Below are 21,166 nucleotides of genomic sequence, written 5' to 3' on the forward strand. Positions count from 1 at the left end.
TTAACTATAAGAAAAAGAGGCAGAGAAAAATTCCAAGATTGGCTGTGGGATACTGCACAAAACTAAGCCAAAAAGATCAACAATGCTATGAGAGCTTCATCTTCCTATGCGGTTCTTCTGTTTTCTCCAGCTGTGAAATATATTTATCACTTTCAACTCTTCTTTTTAACTCATTTTTGAATAAAGCAAGCAATGAACAAAAATAACCCTCCATCATAAGTGTTATCAAATGACTTAAAATATCCTGAGCAAACATAGCGTATTTCTTTTTATGTAATCACAAGCTATACCGTGTTTTGTCTAGTCTAAAAATTTATGCACTCTATCTACAAATAATTGTGCATACTGAATGAATCAAAATATTTCTCCAGCGTTTTTATGAACATCTATATAGGTATATCGATATTATAATACACGTCTCAAATTCTTCCTACTCATTGTAAGTCTCCTGTTGATTATGCATTTTGTAATTAACCTCAGGTACCTTTCTAACCTCAGATGGATCACTGTAGGCCACCCACCATGTTTCTGGGCCTCTTGCCTGAGCTGACAATGTGGGACCACAATGAGGGACCATGAACTCATTTTAATGCTACCAAAAGAAACCTCAAGCAGAAACAACATAAAGCAAATAATGAGTTCTAAGGTTTAATAAAAGTAGAGGAGGACATTGATTTCAGGGACACTGATTTTTGGTGAAATCATCCCTCTGGATTCATCCATACCATTGAGGGCGTCATACCATGGCTTCCCAACACCAATGCTAACTGCTTCCTACACTAATGCTAGTTATCGCTGCATAAGCTGCCTTTTCTCGAAATAGAGCCCATCGCATTTGCCTCATACTAATCCTGCCCATAGCTTCCATGAAGGTTCTCAGTCTGCCTGCCCATCTGTCCTGAGGGCTTACAACACGATATGGACAGAACGGATTAACTTCCCTTCTCTGCCCAAGGAAGTCAGGACATTCTTCTAAATGTCTGTACTCTCATTACTCTCTTCTGTGGGAAGGAAATCTGCACCCCATTCCCCACCTTTTTGCTTACGTCTCCCCTGTGGAGAAAGAGTGGCCAGTCGATCAGCCCCTGTCACTAGTGGGTACCTCAAAAGCGAGAGGGCTCCAACTTCACTCTTCTTGGAGCTGGGCTTCTTCAAACAGAGTGAGGGCTCCTCTCCACTTCTTGTGGCCTCTCCCTAGCCTCTTCTCTGAGGTTCAGCTTTGCAGCCTGAGACTGGATGGTATATTGGATCAGCCTTCCTGTCTTCGATTCAGGGGGAAGGGATAGGAAACTTCACTTTGCATAACCCAGCTCTCCTAGGAAGCCTTGCATTTAATAAAGCTGATACTTTGCCCAAACTGGTTCAGCGCTCTCTCGGCATGCTTTATTCATCAGAATCCCTGGGGCAGGGCGGGGGGTGGAGTACGAAGGGTAAGATTCCAGCACTGAACCCCACCCTGGACTGCCAACAATTACTATAAAATTAAGATATGCTGAAGGCCAAATCAGTTCCTGAAGGGAAACTCCTTCCCGCCGAAGCTTGCCATAACTCAGTTAACCCACCAGGCAAACACGCCCTCCCTCCCCAAAACAGCATTAAAAAGTGGCTCCGCTGTATTTGTCTGGTGCTGGTTTCATGAGTGTGCCCTGGGGAGCCCAGACAATGCGCTGGTGCTCAAGTAGCAACTGGAATCTCTTACCCAGTCGGCTGGACTCAGGCTTTATTCTGGCACGTGGCCCAGTATATCAATATTGTGGTTTTCAGCCCATTTTGGAAGCTGCTTCACTAAGCCATGTGACAACCCCAAAAAGTTGGTCTGGCACCAGAAGTCTTCATCAGATCGTGAACTTGAGAGCCCCACGTCAGCTGTTTTTGTATTGATGCCTCCCTCCCCGTAATCATTAACAGAAGGTGAGAAGGCTGCAGTTGGAACACACCTCACACCTATTATGCAGTTTGTGTTTATGTCTCTGAACCCTCGTAAATCTCCTGGGCTCGGAGCAGTTGCCCACTCACATAAAAGTGTTCTCTCGAGGGCACTCCAGTAAGAGTTTGAGTTATTAGCTCGCTCAGCACACTTACCTGGAAGGAGCACATGGCACAGCTCCAGCTTTTGTCAGGAAGATTTAAGAGTATCAGCTTATTTACTGATTGAAACCCTAGCAGAAAGTGAGGCTGTGCATACTAGCCACAGCCATCTGGTGGTCCCCTTGGAACTAGTGCAAATTATGGGGCACGTACTAATGCAATGTACTGGGTACGAGTCATGGCGAATTTCCAGTTGAGAAGTGGCAAGTCAGTGGATTAAGTCAGCGCTGACAGCTCTCAACTTAATGCTTCATTGATTCCCCTCATAGGAGAGATTCCTTGTCTGTTCAAACAATGATCACCCAATAATTATTGAATGTCGACTACACACTCAGACTTGTTGTAGACAATGAGGGGGACATGTTGCAAGAGAATTACTCATACTCCTTGATATGAAGGTGTTTCTAGTCGAATTGGAGATTTGTCATCTACTTGGGAGGAGAAAATAAGAAATCACTCAAGATTTCAGTCAAGAAAGTGAAAAAATTAAAGTCAAGTTTAAATGTGATTCACCTCTGTGTGACGATTGAGACATAAGTGCATGCCAGCTGGTATTTGTTGCTTGGCCAGACTTAACAAACTCCACTTTGACATGCTATCCACCCATAATGAGGACAGCAGCCAAGAGTTAAGCATATGAACAACAACCCTGAATACAAAAGCGATTTCAGCATTTGCTGATTTGGGGCATTTTATTGGCAGAAGTACATTTATTACATCACAACAATTAAGTCTAATTATGCAGGCCAATAGTTAGACTAAGAAGGATACAGGAAGTTCTTTCTAAATGACTTTTCCCTCAAAATGTTCCCCTTTAAAATTTCAGGTTGTCCCATTTTTGTGAAACAGTAAAAAAAGAGAAAATTTTTTTCCACTATGGATAGCCCAGAGATCACTTCAAAAATAATACTCTAAAAAAGGTAAATGCTAGGCCTTTGAAGTTGTTTTCTTGATATCTTATCAAAATTGACAATCATTCATTAATGGATGGAGTTGTGTTGTTTTACAAAATTCTGAAAACTGTTTTTGAAAAGGATGCTGAGAGGCTCAACCCTCTTCTTGTATTTCAGCCTGGTGTGTTTGCTTACTTGTGCCCTCGGGCAACAGTGACCACTCTTGTTTGTCAAGGATTGTGGTTTACTTTTATTCCTCCATTCCAAAAAGGTTGCATAATCTGTATAAATGCCACCAGAGATAAGCCACTTTCTATTAACACTTTATGAGGCATCTTCCATCTTCATTTCTAGGACAAGTAAACAAAACAGTTTCACATTGGTCGTTGTGGAAATTTTAAAAGCAAGCCAGTATCCTTGTCCAACTCCTGTTCTTTCTGTCGCTGGTGTCTCCTCTGATGCTCCAAGACTATCATTCTTACGGGCTTTTCCGGCCACCAAAGGGCAGCAGGACATCCAGAATGCCATTCTCTGCCCCCGCCTGAGAGCCGTGGCCACGAGCCTGAGCTCCGTTCCACGCTGGTAGCATCCAGGTGGAATTTAAAATAGAATGGATGGGGACCCAGTTATGTGAAAAGTCACCTCTGGTCTTCTGTTCTATCATGGGAGTTAAGACCAGCTGGGGTGCTTCTGGTATCAGTTTCCAGTACATAAGTCTCTGTGATCTGCAGCAGAAATTCTTACAACAGGCCCTTAGAAGTCTCGTCCTCTGATGGACTGCCAGAGGCAGAGTCCAAGGCATATCTGTGCAGGCAGACTTTTTGCTGAGTTTCCCAGGGACTGAGAGAAAATGACCAGAAGGAACAGGCTCCTCTGGGTTCTACCACTAACACTCTACAAATGTCCTGAGTGGGAAACACGATTTATGGTCGGCCAGCTACTTATCTGGTTCACTTAGCCCAGATGGTCAGAAATGACCACCGCACCGATTCAATCCCTCGAGAGAGCTCCTTCGAGTGAAAGAAATATGCTCGGACTCTGGTTCTCCTAAATATCCTTTTCTAGAATAGAGCTCCAAACACCTTACCCCTGCTAGAAAGACAAGTTCAAATACATGTCGTCTTTGTGGAATCAAGGATGCTTCGGTAACCTGTGCCAATGTTGACTCACAGGGTGCTTTTTTAGCAGAGCTAATCATGGTACCTGGATTTATCACAAGATGTCATACCAGCTCTCATTTGTGAACAAAGAATGGCATGACCTCTGCCACAGTTGATGGATGTGGGCACCTGAAGCTGGCATCACACAGTAGGTATCAGGTAGTATCCTACTGGCCAGCTAATATTTTGCCCTCTTTCCAAATACGAAGTCAAAAATACTAAATAGAAAAGGGGGCTCTTGCTTGCTGCTGAAGAAGCTAACAATTTGACATGCGTAGTTGTGTCTGTGCTTGGATCTGACCCCTTATTTACTTGATTTCTCCAGTCTCAATAAAGAGCACACGCCTCACCAGTGATAGTAGAGATGAACCACTGCATATATTTTTTTAAAATATATTTTATTGATTTTTTTACAGAGAGGAGGGGAGAGGGATAGAGAGTTAGAAACATCCATGAGAGAGAAACATTGATTCAGCTGCCTCCTGCACGCCCCCTACGGGGGATGTGCCCGCAACCAAGGTACATGCCCTTGACCAGAATCGAACCTGGGACCCTTCAGTCCACAGGCCAATGCTCTATCCACTGAGCCAAACCGGTTAGGGCGAACCACCATATATTAAAAGATTTTGAAAGAGCTCCTCACTTTCATGGTCCAGGATAAATACAATATCTGTAACGTCACATTTTCTTTTGTCCTCTAAATAAAATGTCCTATGACCTGGCCATATTATAATATACTTCTAAGTCCAACCTTTTAAAAAGGTTTCTGCAATTAAAAGAATTTATTTTCAGTGAAACCCAAAAGCAAGAGTGGAACCGAAGATACATGATGGGGGCCGGAAAACGCTAGCCTGTTCCACCTGAGAACTGGGTCCCTCTCACAGGTAGACAAACGCTTGTCAATGCCTAGACTTTACTCTTCCTAGGAGTGCAAAGCCACTAGCTAATGCAGTCCTCCCCACCCCCACCGAGAGAGAGAGAGAGAGAGAGAGAGAGAGAGAGAGAGAGAGAGAGAGAGAGAGAAGGAAAGAGAGAAAGAGAGGGAAAGAAAGAAACAGCTCTCTGTGAGCTGATGCTTACTGTGGGATGCTTCAAGTGCCTATATCTACGGGAACTCCGTTAGAGATTCAGAACTGAAGGGAAGTTTTTGATCATTTTACAGATGAGGCAACTAAGGGTCAAAATTGAAATTAATTGCCCCCCAAGACATCCCAGGGCTCTTCTCCCTGGTCCTCTCAGCTCTCAGCCCACAGAAAGTGGCGGGTGGTGGGGGGAAGGAATGGAAGGGCATACATGAGACGGCCATCTGCCTGAGGGAGAGCTCCTCAGGAGACCCACCCGGCTGTGGACTCCACTACCATTTAGCTCAGTGTTATCCCTCACTTTTTAACTCACAACAGAGGCTCAATATATATTAAATGAAAATATATGCATTTGGTTTATTATCAGGAAACAGAAGACTAATGGAGATATCTTGAACTGTGATATAAAGAACCATGGGATGCAAAAGAGCAATTTAGACCCTGAAGCCCAGTGAACAGGAATTTGATTAGGCAAAGAAAAAAAAAAGAATTTGATTTAGATTATGTAGCAGTATGTTATGGTGGAAAGAATAACACCCCTAAAGTAAGATTGTTTTTTTGACTCTATTACTTATTAGCTGGGTGACCTTGAGCAAGTTTCTTAATCTCTTCAAATTTATTTCTTTATATATAATGTGTGGGGGGGGAGAGAGAGAGAGAATGGAGAGGAGAGGAAGTGGGGAGGGGAGGGGAGGGGAGAGAAAACTAGAGAAGAGAGAGGAACAGAGCTAGAAAATAAGAAGGAACTCTGGGAGCACATATGAGGGTCTCAGTGCATGGAAGTTCATAATGCCCTCACAAAGTAGGCACTCAAATATCTGTTCATTTAGTGAAAAGCCTACTTCTTCAGCTGCATCCCCTCCTGGAAATAAGTCTCCTTTGCTTTAGAAGTATCAGAATGTCCCAACGGCCTTAGATTATGCAAAGGAGAAACAGCACCACTCAGGCCCTGAAGTTGTGCCCTGGATTTGAACATGGTTGGCCTAGTGTTCTTTGACTGTAGGAGCAGAATCCTGAGTTCTCTCTAAATGCTTTATCAGAATGCCTGTCTGGACAGTGCTGGACCCCTAGAGACATAATGGAGGCAGAATTCAAGGGACCTGCACTCCCAAACTAGATTAAGTAATCCCTCTACGTGGTTTACAGCACACTGTACTTCCCGGTATCACACTGTATTGTAAGAGCCTGTTCACTTTGTCTTGTCAACCAGACTGTGAACTCCGCTACAATATAGCTGTTTTATTCCCCACTTTTTAGCTCATAATAGAAGCTCAATATATATTTTTTTCAATTAAAAAGAAAGCACACAAGCCCAACAACTTCCTTAAAACATCTACCACTAAAATCAGCCTAGAGCCGTGGTCGGCAAACTGCAGCTCGCGAGCCACATGCGGCTCTTTGGCCCCTTGAGTGTGGCTCTTCCACAAAATACCACGTGCGAGCACGCACATACAGTACGATTGAAACTTCGTGGCCCATGCGCCGAAGTCGGTATTTTGTGTAAGAGCCACACTCAAGGGACCAAAGAGTCGCATGTGGCTCGCGAGCCGCGGTTTGCCGACCACTGGCCTAGAGTATTAATATTCTCTACTCTCCCAGTCCTGAGATTGCTTTCTCCTCCCTCCTCCAGGCCCCTGACAGAGCAATCACTTCTCTAGTTTCATCATTTAGGCCACTTAGATATCTGCTCAGAATGTTCCTCATCATGTTAATGCACTCAATAAACTGTGTTCAAAACTAGGATCTCATGTACTGGGCCCAATGGCGGGACTACAGCAGTGAATGCTCCAGACGCCTCCTGGGAAGCTCTCAGAATAAAGAGGGCTTGGATGAAGGCTCTGAGTTGCAGAGAGGCCACTAGCCAGGCGCCAAAATATTTCTAGATCAGTAACTACACCCTATCATCAACTTGACTCTAAAAATTACAATGTGGCTAGTACATGGTGTTCACTCAATAAATATTTGTTGACTAAAGGAATGAATAGGATAGATAGGAGGGGAATTTCAGTGAGCTTTTATTGCTCTGGGCTGATATAGGACATATGCAGCAAATTAAATCCTTTATTTGAAGACTAGTGACCCTTTGCACTGATTCGTGCACATTGAAAGGAAATTAACTAGAAGGTGGCCGACCGGGTGAGCCTGGGCCGGACACCCCCTGGAGCCAACCTCCCGCTGTCCCTCCCTGGCCGGCTGCACCTGGGGTGGCACCACGGCTCAAACGGCGTCTGTGGAGTGAGTGGAGTCCCTTCAGCAGGTGGGGTCCCACAGCCTGGTGGAATCGTGTGGCCCCGTGAGGAAATGGGCTCCCTCCTCTCTGGTTCTGGGGTGTATTACCCGAGAACCGAAAACCGTTGCCAAGTCACCACAGCCCGGCAGCTCCCGCGTTGAGTGTCTGCCCTCTGGTGGACAGTGTGTGTCATACCTACTGGCTGGTTAGACGGTCAGTCTTTTAACATTTTATATATAGAGATAAAGCAAGTAAGATCTTTTATTTGGGTAAGTCTGGATTTTGCCACCCACTAAGCTGTTCTGTTCACCTGAGAATTTACAAACATTTCGTAAGTCCTCTGAGGAGCAGGTGATGCCACTGCAAAACATTTCCTGTCTCCCACTATGCAAGGCAGGGCTGTCCCACAGCTAAGCATGTCCTGCTTGCCTTCAGAGGTCCCCAGAGACTGCAGAATGCTGGTTAACCAACCTTCCTAAAGGCCAGGCACCATGACATTCTGCTTCCGGGTCCTCTTTGGTGCCAACAAGGACCTGGCTGGGTTTCATACTCTCCTTTACCAACAATCTCCAGTTATTTTGTTGTAGGCTCCTCTCCAGGGCTGGTTTGTGCCCTCGAGGGAATGGCTCTTGTCTCTCTAATATCCCACAGTCCTTCCTGGCCACATGGTAGGTGCTTAATAAGCATGTTTTTAAAATCTGTCTTCAGTTGTAGCCCTGCCCAGGGAGCCATCATGTGGAGTGGAGCAGAGGGTCAGGACACAGCTCCCCACTATTCTAGAACCCTCCAGACAGCTTTCACTCATTCTTTCTTGCCTTCCATCTTCCGACAGTGCTTTCAAGGATGGGGAATGGGAGACAACCCTGGGAAAGGAAATCGCACAACACGGGTTGACTGCGGTAGGTTAGAGGCTAGGCGGCACCCTTCCTTTGGCTGAACATGAGTGCTTGGGGAGATGACGTCGGTCCCCATGGGAAGGCCTTTCTCCGGTCCTGTCCTCCAAAGCTTCTTGACGCATTGGGACCTCAAGCAGGGTGTTGAAAGGTCAACTTGTTTGGTACCAACTCTGACTCAAAAAGATGATTCTCCTGTGGGGAGCAGGAGAGGAAAGGAACGGGGGCAGTGAGGTTTTCCAGCCGCTCCACCCAGAGGGTAATTAATCCAAAGGCAACGGGATGGGTGGAACGCAAACATCTCCCATTCCACCCCCGCCCGCGCCTGGGGCTGCTGAGACCGAAGCGCCCCCCTTAGTCCTCGGGTTGCGCTCACGCCCCTCACGCAGCAAAAACCCCGCCCGGGACCAGGAAAGGTCTTGAACTCTCCGGGGTCTGCACGCGCTGCGGGAGACCTGCGGCCCGCGCCCCCCGCAGAGCCCGCTCTCCGCCAATGGGAGCCCGAGGTCTGCGGATGAGGAGTGCGGGGCGGCGGCTGGACCAATCAGGCTCCCCGCGCGGCCGGGGGCGGGGGGGCGGGGGAGGGGGAGAGGCCGGGGGCGATGGAGGCAGAGCTACATCTACAGCGGCTTCTCACCTTGGAATGCGAGGGCAGCTCCCGCATCTCCCGCACGTCTCCAGCCGGACGCGGGAGGAGAGCCTCCAGCTCCTTCCTCCGCCTCCTCGCTCTGCTCCCAGCGAGGGAGGGGAGGCCGCCGGGAGCCCCTCTCGCTTCAGGCCTCCGTTTTATGTGGTCTGCAGGGAGGAGGAGAGCGACGGAGAACTTGGTGCTGGGGAGCTGACCTCTGGCCTGGCGGGCCTCGGGGCAGGGAGGGCCGAAGAGGAGTGGCTGGGGCTGCGGGAATCCATGCGGGGGCCATGGACCGAGCGGCGCTCCTGGGACTGTCCCGCCTGTGCGCGCTGTGGGCAGCCCTGCTCGCGCTGTTCCCCTGCGGGGCCCAAGGAAACTGGATGTGAGTATCGGGGCGCAGCGGTGACGCACGGGGTAGGCGGTGGCACATGGGGTACCCAGCCTCAGGGCACTTGCAGCCAAGGCGAGGGGAGTAGGGGCGGTGACCCTCGGGCGGGTGGCCTCCATGGGGGGGAAAAACATCTGGGATTGGGGAGGAGAGCAGGCGAGCGACGTGCATGGGGGGGCGGCCGTTTCTTACAGGTGGTTGGGCATCGCCTCCTTCGGGGTCCCGGAGAAGCTGGGCTGCGCCAACCTTCCGCTGAACAGCCGGCAGAAGGAGCTGTGCAAGAGGAAGCCCTACCTGCTGCCCAGCATCCGCGAGGGCGCGCGCCTGGGCGTCCAGGAGTGCCGCAGCCAGTTCCGCCACGAGCGCTGGGACTGCCGCGTGGCCGCCGCCCCCTCGGCCGCCAGCCCCCTCTTCGGCTACGAGCTGAGCAGCGGTGAGTCCCGGGACCCTCGGGGCTGGCGGGACAGGGGCGACCCCTCCTCCGATTCCTGTAAAGTCACATCGATGGTGCTCGTGTGGTCCCCGACGCGCTCCCAGTCCCCCCGAGAGGTCCTCTGGTGGACGGGGCGGGGAGCCAGCCCCCGGGCGCAGGTGCGGTCCTGGATGGGGGCGGGGGGGGGGCTCCCCAGGTCCGGAGCCTGGCTCTGGCCGCCGGCGTGCTTCCTTCTTCCCGCTGGGCCCGGCTGGAGTGGAGGGAAAACTCTGACACTGAACCCCGCCGACCCCTCGGACCCGCCGCGCCCCCCTACCTGGGGGACCAGCTGGAGAAACATGATGTCGGCGGCAGAGAATGCTGCGGCCGCGTCTGCTGGGATTTCAGCAGCTCCGCGGCGCGCCGGGCCTTGGACCAGCGGCCAACGGCCGCGTTTGCTGGCTCCTTGGAGCACCGGGGAGACGGAATAATGGGGATTTTTAAAGGGATTGCCCTGGACGACCCAACGTGCCGCCAACCAGAGCGCGACCACTCCGCTCTTCCCTTCTCTGCCCTCCTCTGCGCTCACCCGGGGGCGGGAAACTGCGGTGAATTAAGTTCCACTCCCAGGTGCCTGGTGACTCGGGAAAGATAAAAAACAATAACAACAAAAACAGGGAATCGGGGTTGTTCCAGGAATATTAGCAGATGCCAGGAGTTTTAGGACCTGGGCGCTGAAAGATTCGTTGTTTTTCACATTTGTTTCCGTTCTCCCTGCACCTTTGACCCCTCCCCACCCGGTTCCTACACACGCAGCCGCCCCGGCGTGGCCTGGGCCCTGCTGCGTTTTGGCCCGCACGCCCTTCCGCAGGAGCCCCGACCCCCTGCGGGGGGAATGAAAAAGGATGTGCTCTTCACAGTTGCTGAAATGCGGAGGCATCAGCTGTTGAAGAGGTTTATTGGACAACGGGCGCGAAATTGTTTCCACTCCAATCTAAACATCTCGAAAGGGAAAAAAAGTCGCCTGCGGAGTCTCTTTGAGTCCGTTTTGTTGATGCTTTCATAGGCCTTTAACTTTTAAAGGTGTTAGCCCAAACGCTATTGCTCGGGTGCTAAAGACATATTCAGTTATTTTCCGTAACAATTTTTTTTTTTTTTTTTGCTGGTGACATTTCAATGATCTTTCATTTTAATTATCTTTAAGCCTGTAAGAGGATTAGCTAGTACTATATAAAGTGTATAATGGTTTCAGGTTAATATCAGGATTGTTTTTAACGCTATTCTAAAGAAAGGAGAGTCTTTAATGTGAAACTAAACATGTATCATTTATCACCTAATTGCTTTGATCTTGGCTTAAGTTTAACTTGCTTTCTGATAGGTATTACTCAGACGAACAAAACTGCACCAAATTTTTCAGCTTGTGTTTTGTGAGAACACATTTTAAATTTTAAAAGAAAGGTAATCTGGACTCTTCGGGGGCATCTTATACCATTTACCGGTATCCACGCAAAGGATTTTAAATTTGACCTGTATTTATTGGGCTTTGATTGTCTATTAGGCACTGAACTAGGTGCCGACATAAATTTTATATTTTAGGTCTTTTTACGTCTGAGAACAATGATAGCCAATATCTGACGATCCCTCAAACGGGACATTAACCCAAAATTAATGTTGCTTTCTTAAAAGACTACCACAATAGGAAATATTCCTTTCAAAATATGCACTCATTAAAGCATCCACTGGGAGCCTTTGAAAAATTGCTTCGCTGACAAGAGAATGAGTAGGAGGCTCTGTTACGAGCATAAACAGAGAGGTCTGCCTCTCTCATTTAGCAATTTACGTCTTATTCTAGGCACCAAGGAAACAGCGTTTATCTACGCGGTGATGGCTGCAGGCCTGGTGCACGCGGTGACCAGGTCCTGCAGCGCAGGCAACATGACGGAGTGTTCCTGTGACACCACCTTGCAGAACGGCGGCTCAGCCAGCGAAGGCTGGCACTGGGGGGGCTGCTCGGATGACGTCCAGTACGGCATGTGGTTCAGCAGAAAGTTCCTGGACTTCCCCATCAGAAACACCACGGGCAGAGAAAGCAAAGTGCTGTTAGCGATGAACCTTCATAACAATGAAGCTGGAAGGCAGGTATGTATTGGGAAATGGCATAAAATTCATTGCTTTTAGGTCAATAATACAGGGACGACACTTGTGCATGAACCTGTTCAAACGGTTTAAAAACAAACCGTACTTGCAATCTAAGAAATCTATGTGTGTATATATGTATGTATATTATGTTTTGTTATGTACGTATGACTGTAAATTTATACATGTTTTTCTTTCACGAGCCTGTACTGACCGCATTGATGTAGTTTTAAGTTCTCCATCTAATGTGAGTTCAGTCTTGCTATAGAATGTATTTGTGATTGTATACTTCGTATACCTGAAATGCTGATTGTAAAATCATACAGGTTCAAGTGCCTGTTGGGTTCTTTGGCTCCACCCCCTTAGCTGATTAGGGGCAGAGCCTGAGTAAGATCTACAGTATCCGCCTTTCTAATGGGACTGGATCAAATTTCCTCAATTGGACTTTTGATTATTTTTTTATATCTATTTTTAGGGAGCAATGGCTCCTAGTCCTGTGGTCCGTTTTACCCTTACTTTCTCTAGCAAACATTCTTAAATACATTTGGAATGCACGATACTTAACTAATATGCTTTTTTAAAACAAAGTTTTTAAGGGAAATATTTATTTTATTTAAAGCTATGTAGATCCATTGTAAAATTGATAAATACAGATAAATGTAAAGAAGTTCTAGATCTATTAAATATGTGGATATTTTGAAATATAGATATATTTCAGCAGGAAGCAAATTTGAAGTACCACCATCTAATTAACCTCTTTTATGATTCTAGGTTTTCTTAAAATGGAATAAATTTGTAAATTAACTTAACTTTTATATATTTACCATAATAAATATTGACACAATAAAATTTGAGTTCAACACCATAGTTGAATTACTTGGCTATTCATAGTGACTTTCCTAAAACAGCTAAAACTTTTTAATGAATATATATTTTCTATCTTATAATAATCTTTTCAGGACAGGAATATCAGCATACATCATATACTATTGTAAATACCCAGTAACCTATAAAAGTCCCAAAGTATCATTGCAATCTGCAACCTCTCCTAAAATATATTAAAACAAGTTTAAATATTTTTCACAAATATTTAAAGTATATGTTGCATTTTTTTCACATTTTTGGAAAGTGAATAAATGGAACCCAATTAGAATAGTTGAGAGTTTCAGCCAGTTTTCTTTATTTAACCACTTTGGTTTAAAATACAAAAACAACCCAGCTGATGTGTCTCAGTGGTTGAGTGTCGACCTATGAACCAGGAGGTCAGGATTCAATTCCAGGTCAGGGCACGTGCCTGAGTTGCGGGGTCAGGGTCCAGTGTGGGGAGTGCAGGAGGCAGCCAATCAATGATCTCTCGCATCATTGATGTTTCTCTCTCTCTCTCCCTCTCCCTTCCTCTCTGAAATCAATGAAAATATATTTTAAAAATAAAAAAACAGAAAGCTCAGTAAATATATCACATAACACATCAAATTCAAAATTTCAATTCAACTTGAATGTTCAATTAAAAATTACAAAGTAGAAATTAGTAAATAGTTATGTAAACTTTTTATGTTTTTGTTTAAGAATTTTAAAAATTAATTTACCTCACTAAAGTCACTCTTCCTTAACACCATAGTTATGCATATGCATCTTTTCCTTAAAGTTTTATATTTTAAAAAGTTAATTAGTTTTTGCTGCAATTTAAATATTATCCAATAAAGAAATTTTTAATTATTTCTAAAAGAGGTTAAATGTAGTTAACATATGTTCTTTAAAACTCAAGTTAAGCAAGAAAAAAGCATCAAGGTAAGTCAAATTAATATATTTAAGAAATAATAAAATTAAATACTGCTTATTATTAATTTAAACCTTTAATATTTGTTAAATAAATTGTTAGAGATTTTAAATTTTTTAACCAGGAAACAAAACTCAGAAACTCAAATTATGATCTCTTGAATGAAGTCATCTCTGAATATATAAAATGTCTTTAAATCTCTAAAATGTATTTTATTAGTAATATTAGGCAGCTATTGAGTTTTATTCCATCTTGTGTAAATTTTTAAATTATGTAACAATATTTGCTTTTGTAACTATTAACTTGGATCTTAAGCTACTATTTATAATCTAATTTTATTAAACGTACACAACTATTCAGCATCAATTTTAATCCTTTTTGGCAAAAAAAAACATTTCCTCACATTTGCTAGGTTTTTGCTATTACTTTAATTATGCAGAAAATAATTCAGTTTATTCAATTATACACATTTTATATAAATTAAACTTCCTCTACTAAATTTTTTTCACGGTGTTCTAGATCAGCGATTTTCAACTGATGTGCCGCAAGAGTTTTTAAAACATTCAATACCTGACTATTTAGTAATAAGGGGCACTGATAGTCTTTTCCCTTAGATTATCAATTTTAAAAAATCACAGCAGTCAACATAATGGCCGTATGGTGTGAATGAATCAAAATTATACCTATTTTCTTGTCAGATGTGCTAAAAATATATATTTTTGGTATACTGCAGAATTTTGGTAATTAGTGTATGTATGCCATGAAAAAGCTTGAAAATCACTGAAATAGATAGAAACTTAAAGTATTAAAAAACATTACCCGGATATTGAAGGTATTACACTGGTGTTTTTATTGGTCTTTTCTCATAAAGTATTACAATTGAAAGCATTTTTGTATTTTTCTTTCTTTTGGTGGCCAAAAGAATAAAAACCACCATCACCACCACAACAACAAACTAACCAGGTTTCCAGGTTATTATCTAACATGGAAGAACGATCAACTCCATTTTCAATACTGTCAACTAGGATTTTAAATTATAGGCACATCCTGAGTCAAATTCAAGGTCTGCATTCAATTGAGTTGATTTCCCTCGTCTCAAAATCCCAAACTCCAAATGTCGAAAAGCGTTCAGAGAAATGTGGGTACTGGCGCTTAGTCGTGTTGTGAGCAGGATAGATGATTTTCTAACCGCTGACCTTAAATTCCCACTTGGTTTCTGACACCATTCCTAAAGTTATGACTCCAAGAATAATGTTGCCGCATGGCGATTGGCTAACAGAATGATGTGATGTCTTCCAGGGGCAGAACTTCTGGGAATAATGTGACTTGGAATATTTATGGGTATTGCTTTTGGTGTGCTTAAAATATTTCCATTCTTCCCATGTCCACCTCATAAACTTTTAAGTTTTCCTACCCCATAATTTGTTTTATGATGACTAACTCAAAAAAGTGGGAAGGGCCCAACCCCACATTTTCATTGACCTGTTTCAAGAATATTTATAAGTACTTGAACAACACATAAGTGTTTTGCTTTTCAGCAGATTCAAGTATATTTTTGGACTAAATGGCATGAAATGGGTGAGCGGAATAGATATTCTACCTATACTCATCCAATCTTATGTCACAGTTTTCATAAAAATTTAAACAAATCATCTAATAGTTGACAAAATGAAATGCTCATCATGAAAAGTTTCATAACAGTTTTTTGATCATTTCTGTGAAGTTTGTGTAGAGCAATATATTGGAAAAAATCACAGCCTGCTGTGTTACCTGAGTCAAAATTATGGGACCAACCACTCCTTAGACCACTTCTCAAATATTTTCTATTTTTACCTTTAAGCATTAACGATACATTTTTCGTATTTCACTTCACTAGAAGTGCATCAAACCAAAACTTCACACAAAGGAGCCCAGTAGATTAAATGTTCCCTTCCTAATTGTTCTCCCATAGTTAAAAATATTCCACCAAAATGTGCACATCTGTTTGCAATAGTTAACAAAACATTCCTCTGTTAATATCGTTATAAACCTTAACTACTCAACTAGAATAGAGAAAGGAATTTTCTCATAACCACACACAACTCATTTGGTTGCTACTCTCTTACTTTCCCTGTTCCCCCCAAAATGACTATGCTATCACTGAAGAATAGCCATAAACATTAATTAATACTCTCAGAAAATCTCCAAAATATATTTTTTGAAGTTCATGCAATTTTACTAAATATACTTGCATGTTCCACTACGTTTTTCCCTCTTTTACTAAAATGATCCAGTTTCATATAAAGATTTTATATCATGTATCACCAAGCTTTCCTTATGAATGACAACTATCTTAGCCACAGTTTATTTTTCTGTAAAATTGGAATAATAAGTACATGTTCATAACTACCTACATTTCTTCCTATAAAACGAAATTAAGTAAAATCATCTATGAAAATGTGCTCTGAGAAGCACTAAGCTCGTGTGTGTGTGTGTGTGTGTGTGTGTGAGTGTGTGTGTGTGTGTGTGAGTGTGAGTGTGTGTGTGAGTGTGTGTGTGTGTGTGTCTGCCACTGAACTCTGTCTGCCTTTCGTCAAATTCTTGTAGTGGTGATTCTATTGCTTTACTTAATCCCTATTGTCCAAGTTTCTTCCTTCGAGTATTATGGGGATATAATCATTTACATTGCATGTCAGTTATTGGGATTTTTCTCTTTGAAGTTTATTTGTCTTTCTCTTCTAAAATATACATATGTAAGACAAAAACACTATTTCTTTTTTTATACTTTTTGTTAGGGACAAAACGATAATAGAATTCAAAGGTAATCAAATACAAGTTTTTTAAAACGCCACTCCTGAAAAGTTATAGTTAACTCCAGATATTTAACTGGGCTAGTTTTCTATGGCAGGAAAATTCCCCCCAAATTTTGACAGAGATTCAGCAGGTTATATCACTGAATTTAGAAGTCAGTCTCTTTATCCTTCAAACCCATAAAATAGTGTGTCACTCTTACGGGCTACCACTGCTGTGGGCTGACAGTGGCATTGGATCAAGGTCTTCCAATACCATTGATCTCCCAGCAGTGGCTCTTTTGTTTTAAAAAAGGTGGTTTTTATTACTACCTCCAATTCAGATTACCAATAGAGAATAAATTAAAACTGTTTAAGTGAGTTGGACTAGTTATTCATTAAATATTTGGAGAGCATCTACTCTGTCTGCTACGCTTTGCAAATTGGCAACGTCATACATGATATTTGAACTGGTTAATAAAAGAAAAAGTCAGCTTTTCAGTCATGATACCGAGCCAAGGGCAGCTGTAAATCACGAGGTGATGACTGTAAGGAACGCTGATCAGGTTTAAACACATAAATATAATCCTTGGACGTTTGGCTTTCTTAGGGCAATTTGTTTTGTTATTACCTAGTTTTGGTTGAGCCCTTTTTTTTCTCATATCCTTAGGGCACTTAAAATCTGAACAGAAGTAGACAGATTGCATTAATTTCAACATTTTAAAGAATTGAAGGCTTTGTGAATATCAAATGCCATAAATTTGACCAAATGAGCCTGTGTGCCATACTTTTTGCCTTCATATCATTGAAAGATGCCTTTTTGCCTGGATTAATAAGAAGTAGACATATCCATTAACTTCTCAGTTTTGTGAACTCAAAAAGAACATGTGCGCTGTAGTCTATAAAGAACGGGATTTAAAATACCATTCTGTTTATTATTTTAAACACCAGTCAGAAGTATCAAATATTGCATAAATCAATGCCGTATGCTCTCATTCAAGTTGCAAATATTATAATTTGTTTGAAATATCCTGTCTCATTAGGTAGTTCAGAAACTTTGGTTAATTTGTTAGGAAATGTAACATCCCGCAAACATATTAGCGTCATGTTTGGTACAAAATAAATAGCAAAGTATAAAAGCCCTGTCATGTTACAGTTCAGATGAGATCTGTAAGTGGGATTTAAGCTGTGAGATTTTGCCTTTCTTGGGTGAGCTTACACACACAGTTTCCAGGTTATTGAGTGGGCAGATCAGCTTTTCACTTTACCCAGCACGTTGACAGACGTCAGCCCTGCAGCTAGCCCTGACAATTTATTGATCTGCTCTGCCATCCTCTGGAGACTGAAGGAAGCTGTGCTGACGAGCCTGGTATGTAAGAGGTTTGGAACCCTAACACTTTTTAAGTCTCTATATTGTTTTTGCACTGTTAGCCCCATTTGCAATTTATCTGCACTCTTACCGTACCTTCTTCAGAGACAGAGGGCATTCATTTAGACCTTAATGTGTGCCAGGCGGTGAGCTCTTATAGCTCTATGTAATCTCATTTAATTTCTCAGTCTGTATAAACGAAGCTTAGCATATAGCATTGGGGAAAATCGTGTAGATACTATCTCCTTTCTATGGTAGGATGGTGCTACTAATCCATCAAGAATATGACATATGTTTTGAATTAATTTTCCAGAAGAGAGGAAGCATTTTCTGGAAAATCACACTCTTTGGCCCCTTCATCTTTTGCCCAGCATTTACAGTGCTCAGACCTAAGAGCGCCCAATTCAGTCAGTAGGTCTCATCCCTTGATGCCCATTAGAATCACCTGAGCAGCTTTGTAGACATACCAACACCTGGAGCCCACCTCTACCAATGAAATCTGAATGTGAGGGTTTGAGCATTGGTTATTTGCAAGGTTTCGCAGATGTTCCCATGCACACGGTGAGTTGAGGGTGACTTCCCTATCAGGGCTTCTCAACTTTTAATGTGCCTATGGGTCACCTGAGGATCTAAATAAAATGCGGATTCTGGCTCTGAGAGTCTGCATTTCTTTTCTTTTTTTCTTTTTTTTTCTTTTTTTTTTAAATATATTTTATTGGTTTTTTACAGAGAGGAAGGGAGAGAGATAGAGAGCTAGAAACATCGATGAGAGAGAAGCATCGATCAGCTGCCTCCTGCACATCTCCCACTGGGGACGTGCCCAGCAACCCAGGTACATGCCCTTGACCGGAATCGAACCTGGGACCCTTCAGTCCGCAGGCCGACGCTCCATCCACTGAGCCAAACCGGTTTCGGCGAGTCTGCATTTCTTACAAGTGATACTGGCGCTGCTGGTCCATGAACCACACTCTGAGTAGCAAGATGCTAACTGTATTAGGAACATGAAGACGTGTGAACATCACTCCACACCCCAAATTAAACAAGATATTAGGAATAAAAGTAGTTTTCCTCTAATCTCTAATAACAATATTAGCCTGGCCCACTAGCTTAAATTTGACTTGGAAAGGTTTGCTAGGGTTCAGAGGAGGACAAAACACTTGAATGTTAAGCAGCCTAGAAGATCCTTTATGTTCAAAACCGTCGTTTTTTATACAGGCGGAAACAGACCCAGAAAGTGGAGTGATGAGGTGAGTTTGCTTCTGTTATTGAGTAAAACGCGCTTCATGAGTGATATTTAACACAATTCCTGTTGGTTGCAGGCTGTGGCCAAGCTGATGTCCGTGGACTGCCGCTGTCACGGCGTGTCCGGCTCCTGTGCGGTGAAAACATGCTGGAAAACCATGTCTGCTTTTGAGAAGATTGGCCATTTTCTGAAGGATAAATATGAGCACAGTGTTCAAGTCTCAGACAAAATAAAAAGGAAAATGCGCAGGAGAGAAAAGGACCAGAGGAAAGTACCAATCCGCAAGGAGGATCTGCTCTACATCCATAAGTCTCCCAACTACTGTGTAGAGGATAAGAAAATTGGGATCCCGGGGACGCAGGGCAGAGAATGCAACCGCACGTCGGAGGGCGCGGGTGGCTGCAACCTCCTCTGCTGTGGCCGAGGCTACAACACCCACGTGGTCAGACACGTGGAGAGGTGCGAGTGCAAGTTCATCTGGTGCTGCTATGTTCGCTGCAGGAGGTGTGAAAGCATGACTGACGTCCACACCTGCAAGTAACCACTCCATCCAGCCGTGGGCACCACGCCTCACTGACCACAGTGGAGTGCCACTTTGCAGGGCTAGTGAAGTCCACTCTGGCCTCGAAACCCAAGACCCTTGGACCCTCCCAGAGTTCCCTTTACCTGGTTGACGTCCAGTCACACACTGAGCATGTGGCTTTGGGGGAATTCTACAAGTTTTGGGTTCCTAATTTGGTGATTTGGGGAAAAAAATTTATATATATATTGACATGCAAGGAAGATCATCTGTCTCCTAAGCAAGAAAGAGCAGGAAAGAACCTTCCTGTAGAAGATCTGGTCCATCTTCAGGATAAGATCCTTGACTATGGAACTCGGTTATGGAACTCAATAGGGGTGGGTGACTGTTAGTCATTTTTAAGACACTTCTTATAGCAGCCAGGAGCGTACAGGTGAATCTCATTTATTCTCTCAGCGTCTTATTTTTTTTCTTAATATATTTTATTGATTTCAGAGAGGAAGGGAGAAGGAGAGATAGAAACATCAACGATGAGAGAATTATTGATTAGCTGCCTCCTGCACGCCCCCTACTGGGGATTGAGCCTGCAACCCGTGCATGTGCCCTGATCATAATCGAACCTGGGACCCTTCAGTCTGCAGGCTGATGCTCTATCCACTGAGCCAAACCAGCTAGGGCTCTCTCAGCGTTTTAGATGAAGAAATCATGTTACATGTCTGTGCATAGAAACGGATGTTGAAAAGGTAACAGAAGTGATGGGTGCTTTCTTTCATTTCAAAAGAAAGGCAATGAAAAAGAATTTTCATAAGTGATACAATATTCCTAAAAAGTGTTCGGTAGGTTTCATGACAAAAGGAAAGAATCAAAATTTAACAAAGTGAATTTTGTATAATTTGGATTTTAAATGGATTTTAATCAGGAGAATTTCTCAGTATCTCTCAGTAGGGCATGGAGTAAACTTTGATTTTCAGCTTCAGACTTTAATCGTAGACCAGCCGCTATTATTAAGAACCCAGCTCTGAATTACTGTCTGAGGAAGGGATCCTGAACGCATGTGGGAAATTAGGGGTAAAGCACCCTTGAAACGTATAAAAACAGTATTTTGTATAGAATTTTGCTTTAAAAAGTTTTATATTTTGTAAATACAGTTTTTAAATTATATATATTAAAATTTAAGACATTTATTGCCAAAGCCCAAGAGCTAAGGCGATAAAATTATCTCAGAAATAATTAGCTTCTGTTTTTCTTCATACTATCAATTCTGCCTTTTTATATATATATATTGAAAAAGAAGCTAATTGAGCAGTTAGTTATATGGATGTGTATTTCTTGCCACAATATCAGTTTTATAAGTGTTATAGTTTAAAATATGCTGCAAAACATTGAGGATTGTGTTATTTCAGCAGTCAGATTAGTTGAATTCTGTTTTTAATTAATGTTTAACTTGTAAAGTTATTATAATAAATTATACAAAAAGTGTAGAAAGTCTTCACTGAAAAAAAAGAATCTAAATCAGAATAATGATCAACTTGTGGATTTGATTTCCTGGGTATTTATTATATTGTATGTAATGCTG

General features: G+C 43.1%; 1 protein-coding gene across 1 annotated transcript; it reads left to right on the plus strand.

Moving 5' to 3' along the window:
- Positions 1–8,947: 8,947 nt before the first annotated feature.
- On the plus strand, positions 8,948–19,611 carry WNT16 (Wnt family member 16; the record flags this gene model as incomplete). The annotated part of the gene is made up of 4 exons (XM_081102367.1): positions 8,948–9,359; positions 9,560–9,798; positions 11,630–11,916; positions 19,147–19,611. Exons 1-4 carry the CDS (start codon positions 9,265–9,267, stop codon positions 19,609–19,611), a joined length of 1,086 nt encoding a protein of 361 aa, XP_080958493.1. The 5' UTR covers positions 8,948–9,264.
- Positions 19,612–21,166: the final 1,555 nt, after the last annotated feature.

The sequence above is a fragment of the Myotis nattereri genome, assembly GCF_964212035.1.
Source record: "Myotis nattereri genome assembly, chromosome: 11".
Classification (NCBI taxonomy): Eukaryota; Metazoa; Chordata; class Mammalia; order Chiroptera; family Vespertilionidae; genus Myotis; species Myotis nattereri.